At 53.2% G+C, this 18,344-nt stretch overlaps 1 protein-coding gene across 1 annotated transcript; it reads right to left on the minus strand.

Moving 5' to 3' along the window:
- Window positions 1–2,061: 2,061 nt before the first annotated feature.
- On the minus strand, window positions 2,062–3,138 carry GJA5 (gap junction protein alpha 5; the record flags this gene model as incomplete). The annotated part of the gene is made up of 1 exon (XM_084241628.1): window positions 2,062–3,138. One exon carries the CDS (start codon window positions 3,136–3,138, stop codon window positions 2,062–2,064), a length of 1,077 nt encoding a protein of 358 aa, XP_084097754.1.
- Between the last annotated feature and the right edge of the window lie 15,206 nt (window positions 3,139–18,344).

The following is an 18,344-nucleotide window of genomic DNA, read 5'->3' on the forward strand; positions in this document are numbered from 1 at the left end:
CGAGGGCCCCTTCCCCCCAAGTCTGCCATCCTTCTCTTGCAGCCTCATGATTAAAGGGACACGAAGTAGAGTGATGTAGGGTCAAATTTTATTAAGACAAACTACACATATTATTTCCTTTTTCCTGACGTCCGCTCAGCAAGGACTGATCCCACAGATTTCTAAATTCATTTCTAATTCATTTCACAAAACAAACATATTTCAGAGATGAGAGATTTTCTTTTAAGAGAAAGTCTTAATGCCAGTGCCAGACAAGAGATAAAAAAGGTGTCCCCTCCAGGGCCTGGGGTGTAGAGCCATTCTTCTCTGATGCACCCCAATCTGTTCCCTCCTCCTCTCTAGCCTCATCCTTTGCCCCACCCACCAAGTACATGCAAACAGCAGCAGAGGGACCAGGAGAAGGGCAGGTGGAGCAGAGGTTGAGCCTCCTCTGGGCCTGTGCACCAAGCCCCCCCCCCCACCTGTCCTGACCTCTCCTGCTTGTCCATGTAGGCTGGTGACCCTGAAAGCAGTGAGGCTCAGGCTCTGCCAGGCAGCTGGAGCAGGAGGCAGGACAGAATGCGCTTCTCAAAGGTTTGCTTTATTTCAGGACTCCCTCCCCTTTCCCCCCCCCATCAGTGCATACAAAACACACACACACACACACACACACACACAGAGTGGTGCAGATCAGGAAGGATGCTGCAGATGTAGGTGTTGAGCAGTGTCCTGCACGTCCTTGGCCTCATAACACACACACACACACACACACACGCATGTATGCATTTTTAAAAGTATCATCTCCCTGCAAGTTTCAGTGCCCCATTGTGAGCCTGTTTTATCCTCATCTGATATGGCAACTGCCCATTATGACCAGACTGAACAGAGAAATCAGGCTGGTTGCACAAAGGGAGAGTGGGGTTGGGGGGAGGCAGGACTTTTCTTCAGCCCCCACACGACAGTATCATTAGGAGCACCCAGGAGACACAGGAATCTGTGCTCTCAAGCCAGGCCTCTGCCAAGAGAACGGAGGTTCCCCGACTGCTTCCATGGCACAGCTTGGCCTCCAGGGAGAGAGATCCGGGGCCTCCAGAGCTGTCATCACATCTCCTCCTGACGCTCACGTTGGCAGTCAGCAAGGTAAATAAATAGGAGAGAAAAATAGTTTTCCAGTATTTTCTCTCCTTTTAACTTTTCATTTTCACAGCAGAATTATTTTCCCCAAGGGGAATCTGAGGCGCACAAAGCCCTCTTTGTGTTAATAAGACCTGGGGAAATTCCACTGGGCTCTGTGGCTGGTGATCTGTTCAGGATCCAAGAGAAGACGACGCCTTTTGGGCATTCCGGTCAGTAAAGCATTTGGGGGCGCACGGGGTGCAAGCCAGGAGCGGCGAGGAAAGGGCAGGCTCTGCCATCAGGTTGACCTGCAGAGGCATTGCAGGCTGGCGCAGGAATTCCAGGGACTTGCGTGCACTGTGACCCCCAGGGGGCTGGCGTCCTGGTGGGAGGAAAGGCTGCAACATCCCCAGTGCTGCTTTGCTGCAAAGGCGAGGCTGCTTGTCGCGTTCCAAGGACCTCTCTTTACATAAAACGGGGCAGGGCAGCCTAAGGTGACTCATGCCACCCCAGGTGTGACCCAGGGAGACAGCGGACTCACCTGCACGCCCAACGCAAGTTCCTTAATTCCTGCTCAGTATTGACCTGGAACCCTGGGTCTTCCCTGAGGGAGGACGGGCACCGGGTGGGGGAAGCCACAGGGACTCGGAGAACCCACGCGGACATGACTGGTGTGTGGAGCTGGCTGTTCCTCTGGCCTGAGGTGCCCTAGGTCTCCCCTTCTCTCACCCGGCCCCGGGAGTGTTCTAGAAGGCCTCGCTGGGCGGCAGGGTGGAGCGTGTGGGAGAGGCAGCAGCCCCGGTGGGTCCCCAAGTCTCTGACTGCAGTGCAGAGCCCTGGTCTAGCTTCTGGAATAAATGAAGACCCAGGGGCCTAAAGGGGGCAGAAAAGTGATGAGAAGGAGAGCGCATGGGGTCAGAAGGGACACAGCTCCCTGCCCAGTCCTGGCTGCCCCACACCCTGGGGTCACACCGACAGGTCATCAGACCTGGCCTTGCTGCTGGCCTTGCTGAGGCGGCGCTTGTCGCTCTGGTAGCCATGGGGCAAGCGGTGATCTGGGGACACCTCGTTGGGCACCTCAGGCTTCTGGGCATAGCGGATGTGAATGAAGCCCTCCCCGGGCGCCTGCTCCTGGCCTCTGACTTGCTCGGTGGCCAGGTTGTGCGTGTTCTGCTGGGACGCCACCTTGTTACTGAAGGGATTGAAGAACTTGCCCTCGGGGCTGCCGTCCAGGCACTGGGTGAAGTCGGGGGGCGGTGTGCACCCTTGGCCCAGGCTGGCCGAGGGCGCGGGGAGGTGGCACTCAGCCAGGCTCTGGGGCGGCTTGAAGAAGCGCTGCCGCACCTTCTTCCAGCCCAGGTGGTAGAGTTCGGCCAGGCTGAGGAAGAGGGACAGGCCCGCCACGGCCAGCATGAAGACGATGAAGACGTTCTTCTCCGTGGGCCGGGACACGTAGCAGTTGACCGGGTGCGGGCAGGGGCTGCGGCGGCAGACGTGGAGGGTGTCCAGGAAGATGCCGTAGAGCAGGTACTGGCCCACGATGAAGGCCACCTCCATGGCGGTGCGGATGAGGATGCTGCAGACGTAGGTGTTGAGCAGCGTGCCCTGCAGGACGATCCTGCCGTTTGCCTCCTCCCAGCAGGTGGGCTCTGGCTTCTCGGCCACCGCCGGGTACTCGTAGCCCGCGGCCCGCACCTCCTTGGCCCGCTCGGCCTCACGCAGCCGGCGCTTCTCCTGCACGCGCACCGTGTGCATGGCGTGGCCCATGTACAGCAGCGACGGCGTGGACACGAAGATGATCTGCAGCACCCAGAAGCGGATGTGCGAGATGGGGAAGGCCTGGTCGTAGCACACGTTCTCGCAGCCCGGCTGGATCGTGTCGCACTGGAAGTCAGCCTGCTCGTCCCCCCAGGAGGACTCGGCCGCCGTGCCCAGCACCAGCATCCGGAAGATGAAGAGCACCGTGAGCCACACCTTGCCGATGACCGTGGAGTGCTTGTGCACCTCCTCCAGGAACTCTCCCAGGAAGCTCCAGTCACCCATCGTGGCTCAGCAGAGGACAGGCTCCGGGGTTCCTGCAAGCAGAGCGGACAAGAGAGGAAGCTTCTGGGAAACTCTGGGAGATCTGCTGATGCTCTGGGAGTCCTCATTTTTTTTTTTTTTAAGATTTATTTATTTATGAATACAAGAACTGGGGCACAAGCCAGAGGTGTGGGGGGGTGAGAGGATTCACCAGAGACAGAGTGGGGAGCAGAACAAGCAGACTGACTAAAATACACTGCAGTGGGTGACACAGGAGAGGTCTGCTGCGTCATGTGGGTTGCTCCCTGGCGGGCCGGAGATCAAACTCATGCTGCAGTGACTGCGGACATCTTCATAGGTTGCATCTTAACCCCTTGCACCACCAGGGAGGCCCCTGTTTTTTTCTTTAAGATTTATGTATGCATACAAGAGCTGGGGTACAGGCCAGAGGTGTGGGGGGGTGAGAGGATTCACCAGAGACAGAGTGGGGAACAGAACAGGCAGACTGAAATACACTGCTGAGGGGAGCCCTGGGGAGACAGGAGAGGTCTGCTGCATCATATGGGTAGCTCCCTGGCCGGGAATTGAACGGCTGCAGAGGCTGTGGACAGCTTCATAGGTTGCATCTTAACCCCTTGCGCCACCAGGGAGGCCCTGGGATTCTTCATCTTTAAGAGAGTGCGACTTAAGAGACTTTTAAGAGTGTAACTTACAAGTAAAATTCGCCTCAAAAAACCTCCCCCTCTCCTGGATACCCCCCCAGCAAAAATAAAAAGAAAGGGAAGATTCAATGTGGTCATGTTGACTGTAAACAGCCTGCAAGACAGGTGCTTTATTAGGTATTCAGAGTGGTCCTTCGAACCCGGGGACCGTGGGCAGATGCTACTCTGTAGAACTATTCCAATAATCACCAGTTTGTGTTGAGTTTCTAGATCTTGTGCAGAGAGAAAGGAACTTTGAGACAAAATGTAATTAATCTTGACAGGGGGTTCTGGTTTTTATCTCTAATTGGTTTAGCACTTTTGATTTCCTAAGTTTCCTTAGGAATGGAGGCCAGTGGCTGTCCCGGGAGGACACCAGGTTCCCATCTGGCTGTGTCACAAAACCAGATGAAACCTGTTCTGATTTTAAGACTGTGCAGATGACTTTGTGTCCTTATGCCCTAAACCAAAGGAATGGGGTGGAGTGGGGGTCCGGAATGTTCACAACATGTCCATACAGCAAGATGACGCATGGGCCCCGTGCTTTCATGGATTTAGAAATTACCAGAGCTGCGTGATGATACAGCTTCTGTGCTCTTGGAGATGTTGCTTCAGGAGGTCTGGGGTGTTCCCCACTGGAATCTGGGTTTTCAAGGAGCAGCCCTGGTGATTCTGACCCACCAGTCTAAGGACCACGCCTGGGTGACACTGAGTTGTGGGAAGAACACAGAACTCGAGTCTACAAATGTGACTCTGGGCATTTACCTCACTGAGTCTGTTCCCTTGACCGTTAAATGGGAATGAAAATAGCTACCCCAAATCTGAGGGGATGGGGGCATGAGAAAAGAATATAGTTACTCTAGAGATTTTGAGGAGCAAATGAGATGAGGTCTGTGAGATGCTGAGAATCATACCACAAAGCCTCCATGTGTTTGAATGGCTTTTAGGTAGAAAATGCATTTTAATTTATGGCTCCAGAAGGCTGAACTATTGATAGATGGGGGAGGCCCCTCAAGAAGCATCCTCTTATGATCAGAACCACCCAGCAGGGACCAGCTATATTGGGAGGCTGCCAACAATAATTCTTTAGATGAGCTAGTAATGCCCTACAGCAGTGCCAGTCTCCTACCCTGCATGCAGTGTGGCCATTCCAGCTGTTCAAGTCAGTCAGTCCTTCTGTCTGCAGAAGGTCACTGCACTAGCCTTGCTTACCTTTGCCAGAATAAATCCCACACAAAGCCTTTTCTCATCAGCCCTTGTCTGCTTCTTCAGCCTCATGCCCTGCCCGTCCCCTTAGTTCCCTTTGTCCCAGATACTCTCCTCCCAGCCACCTCCTACAACCCCAGCTGAATCCCATTTACTTATGTCACCCTATTGCTTCCTTCAGCTCCCTTACACTTAGCCTCTTCCACTCCCCTGGGGACCCTGGGGACACGCCTGCTTTCCGGGACTTGCCACCTGGTTTTGTAACCCTCTGCCTTATGGTCTTTCAGGAGGGGCTCTGGGAGGATGGTGGGGTATTTTTTTTTTTCCTGTATTGTTACCACTTGGCCCAGAGCGGGTACTTAGTAAACCTCAGTTGAATGAATGAAGGGGCAGAGGGAGCGTGGCAAGCACGGATGTTTCCTACTCGGTGCCAAAACAATTCCTGTTTCCTGCCTGAGTCCCACTAGCAGGCCAGGTGCCACTTTCCCGACCTCCCCTGCAGTCAGTGAGGTATGGGGAGAGTCTGGTGTGGAGGGAGTACTCTAGAAAGGGGTTTCTATGCCCCGGTGAAGGACAGGCGCCTCTTGCGTCCTCCCCACGCCCACCGCTTCCTGCCGGTGACCAGGGCTGCTTGAGCCAATGAGTTGGAAGCTGCTCAGAGAATCTCAGAAATGCCCACCAGGGCCTGAGGCCTCTGAATCAGCTCTCGACTCTCCTACCTCTAGAATTCTTACTTGGTGAGCAATAAATTACGCCGTAAGCTGCTAACCAATCTAAATCAGCACAGTGACTTCCCCCCTAAAAATGGAGAGCACTGAACATAAATATTCCCCTCTAAGAATGTAAGTATTCTTAGAATCATAAACTCTGATGGACTTCAGAGGCTGTCAAGTTCCCATCTTGAACCTCACATCTGTGCGGCCCATGGTGCTATTCAAATATTCTTTAGGTGCATGAAGGACAAGGCGGGTGCCACATAGCATGGTCTGGCTTCCTTGGCCCCAGCCGATACCTTGATGGAGATCAGCCCCCCAGCCCCCACCCCGGGAGTATGCAGGTCCCTGGAACCGGGAGTCCATGTGCAGGTAGAAATGCCCATCTCTCTTCCCTTCCACATCAAAGACCCACCCTGTCCTCAAGAGCTTCCTCCAGTTTGTGATCAGGGGGTGAAGGCCTCTCCCTTAGCCTCCAAGTATGGAAAATGGCGGCGCTTGGCTCAAACAGAAAATGAAGGATTAGGTGAGAGTTTGAAGGTCTGTCGGCTCTTCTGGGCATGGGCACAGTGTTCAGCACCTTCGGGTCAGCCACACACACCAAGTGGGGACCAGGCTCTGGACAGGAGGGCGGGGGGAGGGGCACACAGAGGCTTATGACAAAGGGGAGCTGGAACTAGAGACAAGAGGCCATGGAAGGGGATGGGGGGAGGTAAGTGGAACTCAAATCTCTGTTAATATCTGTTGAACTTGGAGAAGTTACTGGATCTGTGTCTCCATTTTCTCATCAGCAAAATGGGAATAGTACTAGTGTGTTGACAGAATGTTATGACATTATGTATAAAAAGCACTTATCAAAAAAAAAAAAATACTTAGCACAATGCTCAGCATGTGAGAATGGAGTAAAAGCAAACATTACTAGCAAGAAATGTGGTGGGGGGAGGACAAGAATAGAGGAAGCCAAAAGTCTAAAACTGGACCTGCCATATGACCCTGCAATTTCACTCCTAGGGATCCACCCAACAAAAAATACAAAACCACTAACTCAAAGGAAACCTGCACTCCTATGTTTACTGCAGCACTATTTACAACAGCCAAGATATGGAAAAAACCTAAACGTCCCAAAACAGATGAGTGGATCAAGAAGAGGGGGTCTATATACGCAATGGAATACTACTCAGCGATCAAAAAGATAAACTCTTGCCGTTTGCAGCAACATGGATGGAGCTGGAAAGGATCGTGCTCAGCGAAGTGAGTCCGAGGAGAAAGATAAATACCAGGTGGTGTCACTTATACGTGGACTATAGAGAAACCGAACAAAACTCAGACAAAGACAAACTTTAAAACCAACCCTGGAAATGTAACCATAGATCTGGGCTCTCAGAACGGGAGGGGAGAGGCGAGCACGAGGTGGGGTGATAGAGCACAGTGGACTATGATGGAGGGCTGGGGGTGCTCTGGTGGTGGGAGAACCAGGGTAACTACCCTCTGGGGTGGGGGGAATCCTACGCTGTCAAAACACTAACAAGGCTTAAAACAGCGGCCCTTTAACAACGATTAAAATAATAAATGCATGTAAGGGAAAGACTAGGAGAGAGAGGGAAAGTAGGACGTGGAGAGGGTATTGCAAGGAGAAGACAGAAGGGAGAGAGGGAGAAACAGGGAAAGAAAGAGGAAAAAGAAAGAAATGTCCTCTTCTTTCAGACTGGGCTTCAGTTTCCCGAATTCTCCTCAGGCCCTGATGACTTTTCCCTTCGCCTCCTGGCCCTGCCACTCATTCCGCACAAGTCCCCCAGCAAGGATAAAAATAGCTCCAGGCGAAGAATGTGCGAGCTCGGTCTGGCCTCCCAAAAGGGTCGGCAGCCCACGGTTGCACTGGGCCCACGGACTCCCACCTGGAGGCGCTCACAGGCCAGGAGGAGGCCCGTGGGCCGGCAGAGGGACAGTAGAGAAAGGCCGCTCCCGCGGGAAGAACAAGAAAAGCCAATGGTGGAGGCGTGCGGCCGGCCGGCCCTGTGGCCCCAGGTAGCAGTAAGTGGGTGAAGGACATCTCAAGTGTGACCCCCAAGGGCCCAGGCAAGTTCAGGGAAACTGGAAGTGCTGCCAGGCGCCAGCCACTCCCTTTACAGTATAAGGGCCCGGCAGAGTCAGATTCCCAACTGCACCGGGTCCGTTTGAGGCCCTCCAAGCTCGGCCAAGGAAACCTGTGGATCAGATACTCGGTGAGTTCCCTGGGTGTAAAGGGCATAAAATGCTTTGTAGATTATGATCCATTTCTTGGCAGGAAGTGCCCTGGGAGGAGCAAAGGAAGCTTCCTGGGCTGTAAATAATTCCCTCCCATACAATGGTGAGACACTTCACCGCTCAAGCTGGCACCGTCACTAGCTTCCTACTCTTTCTCAAGTGCATACCCTTTAACTCGCCCTTGGGACCCTCCATGGCAGAGCCTCCCTCTCTCTCTCAGTGAACCCCTTGCACACTCAGCACGGAAGCCACCCTGGCCCCTGAGATGAATGGGGGCCACAGTTCTCACTCTTTATCTGGGCGCTTCCTGTTTCCTCTGCTACAATGTTCCTTTCATTCATGCATTCAATTAATAAGTTTATGGAGGGGTTACCAGATGCCAGGCATCCCACCAGCCTCTGAAGACACAGCAGTTAAAAAAGATAAACAGAGCGAGGCCTCCCTGGTGGCGCAAGGGGTTAAGCACCGCACCATGAAGCAATCCGCAGCCTCTGCAGCACCAGTTCCATCCACGGCCTGCCAGGGAGCAACCCACATGGTGCAGCAGACCTCTCCTGTCTCCCCGCTGCTCCCCTCAGCAGTGTATTTCAGTCAGTCTTCCTGTTCTGTTCCTCACTCTGTCTCTGGTGAATCCTCCCACCCACCCCCCCCCCACCACATCTCTGGCCTGTACCCCAGCTCTTGCATGCTTAAATAAATAAATCTTTTTAAAAAATTAAAAAAAAAAAGATAAACAGGGAGTCCCCTGCCTTTGCTGAGTGTAACTGCCCTTATCTCCCTTAATTAGGGGAGAGATTAAGCACCTAAGTGCAATAAAGCAGGAGGCATGTTAACATTAGAAAGTAGAGGACACTCTGGGCACCGATGGCAGGTGGCTGATTCTGGCTTACAGGGGTGGGGAGGGCCTCCAAGGAGCCTTGGAGAGTCGAGATGGTCCCTGGACCAGAATATCCCAGCCTTGACGATCCCTCCCACCAAGCCAGCACCCTTCCCAGATTGTCATAGCCTGGGTCCAAAGCAACAATGTTGGAGGCGCCACCAGGGAACTTGTTTGGTGACAATGACCAGCGCTGGGGAAGCAGGGAAGGGCTTTCTGTAGAGAGCACGTGAGTCACTTGCTCCTGTATCAAGCATTATGTGGCTACACAGCACATTCAGGCATCCTCGCCGCCGATCCAGTGCTCCTTCTGCTGGCGTGGCTGCCCAGCAGCCACTGTTTCCCAAGAAAACCATTTCAGAGCATCACAGATGAGCATAATTCATAACCAGCCCCCTTCCTCTGGCTCTGCAGATGTAGGTCATGGTAGGAAAGTCTCCATTTCCCTCAGACCTCTTTGCTGTCCCTGAACTCTTAGACTCCACATCACCCTCCAGTCCGTGGATATGTTCTCACACTTGGTTTTACGCTTCCTTACATTTGTTCTCCAAGAACTTTTTGTCTATCAGTTAATCCACAAGTGCTTTTTGAGTCCCTACTATGTGCCTACTACTGTTCTGCATATTAAAGTGATACCTATGAGGTACCAGCCTGTACATATTAGGTGCTCAGTGTTATCTGCTGAATTAATAAAACCAGGCATGATTTCTGCCCTCAAGGATTTAGCAGCTTTTCCCTGTCTTCTGCATGTATTCTTGCACTAGATACATAATAAATGTGTTCTTAATGATTGGGAAAATTGTTTGATCTGGCGCTAAGATAAAAAGCAAAGCCAGAGAGGCTCAAATCTTCCCATGTAAGTCCAGTGATAAAAAAAAAAAAAAACTTACACAATTTAAAAAGTGGGTTTCCTACATCCTACTTTTTCTTCTTGGCTCCAAGAGGGTGGGACCATGTTTATCTTGTTCAAGACAGAAAGACTGTGTCTCCTGCAGGACGCAAGGACTCCCGAATCTCACTGCAAGAAGGCTGACCCCGCATAGCCAGTCTGGAGCAATGACTGCTTCTTCTGCTTTGCAGAGACGCAAGCGTATACAGAAGACAGGAGATTTGTTCAAAGAAACCAAGAGTAACAGGAGCAGAACAGGGCTTCCCTTCAGCGTTTCTGACCCAGTCTGGGGTGCACCAAAATGTTCCCACCCTCTCCCCCCAAATGTGGAGCCCATCAATTCTTATGTCTCCCTGTTTGGAACCTCAGCCTCTCCTGCTTGCCCTGGGGCAGTGAGTGATCTGAGACAGAGGCCGCTCTGAGTGATAAAGCCTGGGGGCCAGCTTTTATGCATTCAAGCAAATATTTATGAAGGTCCCCGGATGTGACCAGCACTGCGAGGGGTGCTGAGGGAGTGACAGAGACGTGTCATTCAGTTCACAAACATTTATCTGCTGTCCCCTTACGTGCTAGAGGTCAGAGAACCCCAAACCAGTAAGACTCGATATTGAAGGAACTCACTTCAGAATAGAAGCAAATCCACAGAAGATATTGATCCTGGCGGGGGAGGGTAGAAGGCCTTCCCAGAAAAGTCAACCCTTGAGTAGAAGAAGTTCGATGTAGTGATGGGGCTGGGGGAGAGGTAAGGCAAGGGGAAACATGTGCAGAAGAGATGAAGGAATTCCAGGCCAAGGTAAGTTCAGGAATCCATCCACCAACCTAGAGCCAGCAAGGATTTAGGGGGCAATGAGCAGAACACAAGACAGGCCATGGTCAGCACATGACTTGCTCCCGGGGGCAGAGGCTAATCTGACACACACAATACGGGCGTGGTAGTCACCCTGCCCCTACCAGGCCTCCAAGAGACTGCGGCGTAAACTACGCAGGCTGCAGTGTGAACTACGTCGTCAGCTTCGTAGGCTGCAGGTGGCAGGTGCCCCCCAGCAATCTGCTGAAACTGTCCCCTGTCTCCCCTGCTCAGGAAGATAAATTGCAAGTGAGCAAGAAGCTACTGGTTCGGATGCCTCATTCTCTTCCTTCTATTCACTCTCAGGAGCCCCATGCGGCAGCCTTTCTGACATGGCGGTTAGCAATTGCCGTGTCCCGAGTCAGCAGCTGGGCTAGTCTCAACTATAAAACCCCTGGAACGTCACACTCCTGGCGTTTGCTCTGCCGCTGCGTGTGGCCTCTCACCTCAACCCTGAGTCCCTGTGCAGGACACTCCCGTACAGGTTCATCCCGGTATCCTCCCCTGAAATCCCCCCTCACCCCCTTAGCATTTTGTATTGTGTCCTGCACCTAGCAGGTGGTTCATGTTCTTTTTAAAAACAATGGATGAATGACAGCATTTAGGGCTCCAGAAACACCTAATGCCAGTAGCGGGCCCCCTGGGAGGCTGGGGGGCACCTGCACCACAGTGTGGGGAGCAGAACAGCCGGAGGCGGCAGTCACAGAGCCTCCCTCCCGCCCTGAGAGGCCCGGGCTTGGCCCAGGACGGCTGCAGCTACGGCAGAGACTCCTCTGCCTCCTCCCAGATCACGGGGGAGCACACCCAAGTTTATCAAAATCAGATTATAAGGCAGAGTCTGAGTCTAATTCTGGACAAGGACACATGTTCTGGACAGTATCTACCAGATCTCCGGTTCCCATGTTATTCACAGTGATGATAACAACCCCGGGGCCACGCTGTAATTCTGCTTACCACACAGTGTGGAATGTGCACAGGGCAGGGCTGACTCACTTCCCAGTTGAGAGAATTCTCTTGTAAGGGACCCCAAACACCCACTTCCAGGGAGTCTTAGACACAGCATTGTGTCAGTCAGCCCAGTTCAGAAAGGGTCTCTTGAGCTCCTGGGCTTCACAGATACCCAAGGAGACTTCAAGTAAAGCACCAGGCACAGGTGCCTTCTCGGCAGTCCCTTGTGCCTTGTTCAGAATGTGCATTTTTCTGATTTCCCCGCGCCCCAGTAGTTTCTTCCTAAAGTGGATATAGAGGGAAAAACACATGCAAAGGTGGGCTTGCTCCTCAGCTGCCTCAGAGAGAGCATCATCACCCTTGGAGTCTCGGCTCCGCAGTGTGGCTTACCCAGACCTACACAGAAGGAGAATTTGAATGGAAAAGCAATAAAAACAATAACCAAATACATTAACACTTAAGACCTTTCTATTGCCAGACACTGCAAATTTTGTGAGACAGATTTTCTCAGTCGATTCTCACAACCACCTCGGGAATTAGGGGCTGTCCCGACCCTCTTCCCGCAGGGCGCAGAGAGCGTGACTGCAACAAGGGAGCCTCCATACGGGCTGGACTCTCCACCTAATGTTGTTTTCTTTGGAAGTCCTTGCCTGACAGAGATGCGTGCCCCGGGGCTGCTTGTGAGGTAACTGTTGGGACAGGGTTCTTACTAGAATTTCTGTTCTTTCCCTGACTTTGGTTCAGGTAGCTACTTCAGCCTCGAGGGAAACAGCCAGGCTGATGATGTGGCTGCCGCTGCCGAGCTGGACAATATGGGAAAAACTTTCTCAGAATTAGAAGCCCTTTGGGGCCTTCATCAGTACAGAGGGGAGAGGGAGCTAAAAATAAGAGAGGGGAAAGAGACAGCTGGGAGAGACAAGGTAGCACTTTGGTTTTCTGCCTGCTCCAGCCAGTGGCAGATAATTAACTCCTCTTTCCATCTGATTATTTTATTCTGGAAAGGACAGAGCGGTCCACTCAGAGACACCTGCTGGCAGGCAGTTGTCTCAACGCCAAGGAGGTGGATGGGAGTGGGCAAAGTGGAGGAGAATTATGCTCGGAGAAGTAATTTTCTTCTTCGAGTGTTAGAAGAAGAAATATTTACAGGGAGTGGCTGGGTGGGGGTGCTGAACGGAGATACTCAATGACAACTAAATATTGGAAAGTCTCTGTTCATTACCCCAAGGGAGGGGACTCATACCTATGCAGTTGTTATTGAAACTTACATTCATGAAAGCTTGCCACTTCTCTACTCTGCTTTCTATTTTGTCAAGGTTTCACACTACAGTAGAGCTAAAGGGAATCTAGGAGTCACTCAGACTCAACCCCCTGTTTCAATACAAGACGAAGAGCAGGGGCCAGGGAAGTTGAGTAATGGTAACAAGACGCCACTCAGCTGAGTGTTTTCCGCACGTGGAGCACAGTACGGTGCTGCTAACCCTTCCAAGCAGTATCATCCCTTCTTACAGATGAGAGAACTAAGGCTCGAGGTTAAGTGACTTGTATGAAGTCCCACCTCACACATGCTGCTTAAGGACTTGAGTCTGGTCTGCCTCGCACTGAAGCTCCTACATTCTCTCTGGGCTGTGAAGGGAAAGAGACTCAAAGAGGCCTAAGGCAGGCAGCTGGCCATGGACCTGGGCCAGGCGCTGGGCTCGTCAGCCCCAGGCAGAGTTTTTCCCACTTTGTCCTAAGAGGCCCAGGGTTTTTCCTTTCAGCCTCTGGCTTATTGCTGGCCACCCCTCCCACGTGCTGTTCCTAGAGCTAGTGCTGACACCGGCCCTCGGCCCGCAGGGCTCAGGATGCCCGACTCCAGCACCTGCCACCATTTGACCAGGACTCACATATAGAAATTTATTTCCTTTTTTAGCCAGTGAGTGCACTCGGCCACAGCAGAGGCTATTGCTGGGTCCTCAGCTGGCCAAACAGTAGGCGCTGGTGTTCTGTGATGTCAAATCTTAACAAGAGAAATAGGCCCCCAAGGCCTAGTGGGGCTGGACCTCTGCCTTGTCACTGTCTAGTTGTAGGACCTTAGAACAGTCCCTTAACCTTTCTATTTCCTCATCATTGGAAACCAAAGATTCTTTACTCATGGGGATGAAGCAATCTGTGAAGCACCTACAATAGGGTGTCACATCACATGATACCCAGTTGGGGAGGGTGACTCCTGGAGGTGGGGAAAGCTTGGGCAACAAGAAGGATATTAATGTAAGTATGAATTGATGATTTCTCTAGGCAGGAAGACCCTCGGGGGCAGGGATGGTCCAGACTGCCTCAGCCTTTCCTGAATGCAGCTTTGGAGCCTGGAAATGGACTGCCCATGAGTCCAGGGGGCTCCCTCCTCCTGAGGAGCTACAGTCCTGGGGAATCTGATCTCTACTCTGAAGGTGTGCCCACAAGGACAGGCTTGAAACTGGCTCAGTTCCACTTGCAAGAGAAATAAAAGGTTATCTACTCTGGGATCTGAGGGGTCAGGAGTGACCCCTAACCTCCTACCCGCTCCTAAAGTTCTAAATCTTGAGATTTCAGGTTAGAAGAAGGTTCTAGAAGTCCTCTGTGAAAATTCAGTGCCATCCTTACGTGAGAAGCTCTTTCTGGTTCCTACTGCTTCTCTGTGACTCTGGTAAGACATGCCCCCTCCCCGGGTCTGAGTTTGCTGAGTAGCTGGATGGTTGCTAAGACCCTTCCAGCTCTAAGTTAGAACACCTGGAGAGTTTGTTGACTTGTCCATTGTGATAATTTAGCAAGCTAGTGGCAAAGCCAAGAAGTAAATCCAGGTTTTTTTTTGACCCCCAGTTTAGAGATTAGCAAAAATAGCCCCAGGAAAAAATCTGTGGTCATGAAAACCAAGCAGTATCTTCTCAGAATTACACATTAAGGTGAGACCTCTGACAAATCAAATGCAATTCAAAGCAACTGGAGCTGAAGACCAGGTGATCTGCATTCTGCTCTATTATTTACTGTTCATTGAGCACCTACCGTGTGGTAGCCATCTTAAATACATTATTTCATTTAATCCTCATAAAATCTTACGAGAAAGGAATTTGTTAACCTCTTTGGTAGGTGAAGAAACTGAGGATTAGAGACATTCAATAATTTTCCCAAAGCCACAAAGCTGAAATTCTAACCCATGTGTAGTTCCACGGTCCAGAATCTTCCTTCTGCCCTCACTCTGAACCAGACCTACTCCAAGAGCCCTCTGTGCTATTTCAATACCTCTGCTTCCGAGATCTCCCGACAACTTTTCCTTTGAAGGTGAGTGAATTGTTGAATGCTGAATTTTTTTTGCTCATGATTTGCTAATATGTCAGGAAGAACTGATTCATAAAGATGATGGGAAGGAAGGCAACTTCTAGAAGACATGAAACTTTCCTGGAAAAATGAGCATCTCTCCCCTTTGGTCAGCTCCGTCCTTTAGCCAGCGTGGGGCCAGTTTACACAGAGAGCTGCTGGAACCCCTGGTCCTTAGGACAGAGGGCAGAACCTGAGCCTCCGTCTCCCTGGCCCCGAGGGCTCCAGTTCCTGTCCTGATTGAGCCACAAGACAGGCTCTCTATACTACTTTGAGTTTGGTTCTCTGTTTTAAGGAGAAAAATCCCAATTTTATTACATGCATGTGGCTTCCAAAGACATTGGGGCAAAGTGGGACTTTATCTCCTGAGCTCAGAAATGGGATTGGGGCCAGGAGCTCCCAGGAAAGAGAAGGGAGACTCATGTGACAAAGACCAGAATTTCTGTCACTAGCTATTTGCCCTGCCATACAGGAAGGTGTTTTAGATAGAAATCTTGTTTCTGGTAATGACCCTAATTCTAGATAAGACTCCCAATTTTCATTCTTCCTGTAAGTAACAGGAGTGATAGAAGTTTCTTGTGAATCCTCAGGGCCTCCATTGACCTCACCTAGAAATTATCCACGCGCCAAAGTGGCATGCCTGGGGAGGCCTGCTCTGGACACCTTGGAGAGGCCTGTGCTTCCACGGAGTCTCCCACAGTAGCACCTAATCACAGGATAGACGATCCCATTCAATTCATGGGCCCTGCCAGTGCTCACCAGGAGGAGATTATACAGGGCAGACACCCCAGGGTGGCTGGAGTCTTGAGGCCATTTTAAACTTCTGCCCACCACTGCTCAGCTTTTCTCAGCCCTCCTCCTGGCCGCTGGAGCCCAAAACAGCCCCTGGCATGCCCCCCCCCCCACCCCAGCCAACAGAGCCAAAGAGGAACAAGTGGGCAGGTGGGGGCTGCCAGAAAACTGGATCCTAGAAATGCTCCAATGGAAGGAGGGAGACTTGGGGAGGGATAAGGCCCAGAAAACACAGCCAAGGAGGGAGGTTAGAAAATCCCTCGGGGTGAGAGGGCAGTCTGGTGTTCTCCCAACCCAACAGGCCCTGACCTCGCTGGTCTCCAATGAACCCCATCTGTTCTCGCCATCTTGTTCCCCTTATTTGTCAGAGAAGAGGCTGACGGGTCATCTAAGAGAGCTCTTCTGGTTGCAATGGGCCTGGGGCTTTAGGCCAGCACAAGGTGGGGACCAGGAGCGAGGCAGCTGGGAGATAAAGGCAGAGGCTGCCGGGCCCGGTAGAACACGCCTAGGCTCCAAGCCAGTGGTAAAGCAGGGCGGCGTGGTGCGCGGCTGCTGTGGCCCTGTCGACCTCACATGGCCGGGTGAAGGGATGCCGAGAGCAGGCCAGAGTGGAAACCAAGGAAGCATGTCCCCACTGTCTCTGCTGGGCACGCAGTGGTCACTGGGACTTGTTTGTGGACAGCAGTGAGGAAAAGACTCAGAGGGACAGTCAGGGGAGCAGGCTCCTGACCTGCCCCGGGAAGCTGGTGGGAGGGGGGAAGTTCAGCACTAGCCCTCCCTCTACACAGCTGCCCCCCTCCCCCCCCCCCCCCCCCAGTGAATCAGGGTCCACTGGGCTGTGACTCCAGGACGGGAGAGATGGAGGTCACCTAACCCGCGGACTGGAAGTCAGATGCAGCTGCCTCTGAACACCAGCTCGTGTTCCCAGCCCACCAGACACACAGGGGTTTGCACCTCCTTTATCTGCACCCCGACACCTGGCCCCCATCCCTCCTCTGTTCACTGTCACTGGGTTTCTCCCCATGCCAGACCCACCATCCAGTGTTCCTCACGCCACCCTCCCTCCTCTGGGCTGGGGACCAGCGTGCCTGAGCTTGTGCAGGGAACAGCCAGCCCAGCGAGGTTCTGAGAAGAAAGAACCAGGCATCTCTCCATGATGACGGACACTGGAGGGGCAGCAAAGGACCCCCAGCACAGGCTGGAAGGGTGTAAAATCCTGGCTGAAGGGTCTCCTTCCCAGCCACTCGAGCTTGAGCCTGCGGAATCACGCCCTGCCCTGTGGAACTGAATGGAAGCCACTGAGGCAACTGAGTGGAACCAGAGGGCTCTGGCAACTTCCAGCACCTCATTTTGCAGATGAGGAAACTGTGACCCAGAAGGGGCAAAGGTCCAGCCCAAGGCCACACGGCCGCTCCGTGGGCCAGGATCTGGGTCTCCGGGCCCTGAGTCCGGACTGTCCACCACATGCTCCAAGGGGAGCTCAGAAAAACAGAAACTCTGCCCTGCGGCCTCCCGGGGAGGACAGGAGACCCCCAGTGGGCACCTCGGATCTGCTCCCTCCAGCCTCCGCAGCCCGGGCTGACAGTGAGTGGCAGGCCGCACAGCAGGGGACGTGACACTCCGCAGGAAACTAAGCGGGGAATATTTTTAAACCATCCAACATGCCTTAGGGGGAAAAAAATCAAAACACTCCCCTCCATGCTGCCCTAAGCATGTCAGAGGAGATTCCAAGCCCAGCAGCCTCGTAAAGCGGCGGCTTTGTGTTTCAAGGGCCGACGCCACCTTTGCACGGCGCCTGGAGGGTCTGGCGCCCCCTTCTCTGCTGCCCCTGGAGCTCGGCAACCCCCCAGGCAGGGGGACTCCGCGGGCTCCTGCTCCTGTCCATGGCGCCCCGCAGGTCAGGTAAGAAATGTACCTGCTGCCTCATGAGCCGCCTGAAGGGAGCGACCTCGCAGGGAGGTCGCCCCCAGGTAGGCGCTCAGCTGTCAGGCGGCCCGGGTTCAGGACCCTCCTGGCTGCTTCCCATCAACTTGCACCTCCAGCTGTGAGAAGCGCAGTCCACCTTACCTTCCTCCTCTCCCGCCGCCTGCAGCGTCCGCCGGCCTCCTGGCCCCTGGCGCCTCCTCAGCTCCCTGCGCCCCAGTGGCCAGTTGCTCTTCCACCCTTTTTAATCGGTGTCTGCCGCCCGCCCTCCTCCCCCTCTCCCTACGGTTTCTCTCTCCACCCCCTTCCCCCTCGGGATCCCTCCCCCCCTCTCTCTTTTGTGCTCTTAAACCCTTTGCTTCTCATTTAAAAAGTTTTCTTCCCTCCAGATCCTCGCGGCCTCTCCTCAGCGAGGTCTCCCCGGCAGGACCCAGAGCCCTCTCCTCCCGCCGCCCTCCTGGCACCACAGCCCCCGCGGCTCGCCCTCTCCCTCTCCCTCGGCTCCCCTGGCCCTGAGCTCTGGCAGGCGCTGCCTCTCCCACTTTGCCTGCTCACCCCTCTGCCCCGCTCCGGGCTCCTCAGGCCACAGCTCCGCTGGGCATCGGCAGGAAACTGGCACTGCCAGGAGATCCCCATCCCTTTCCTGTCGTTAGAAACAAAGGGTTGTTCTTCCACAGCCAGGGATTTTGGGGACCTCTGCTGTGCCCACATCCATGCACCGAGCACCGGGGAGCATATGGTACTGGGGAGCATAAGG

Source organism: Talpa europaea, assembly GCF_964194135.1.
Source record: "Talpa europaea genome assembly, chromosome: 9".
In the NCBI taxonomy this organism is placed as follows: Eukaryota; Metazoa; Chordata; class Mammalia; order Eulipotyphla; family Talpidae; genus Talpa; species Talpa europaea.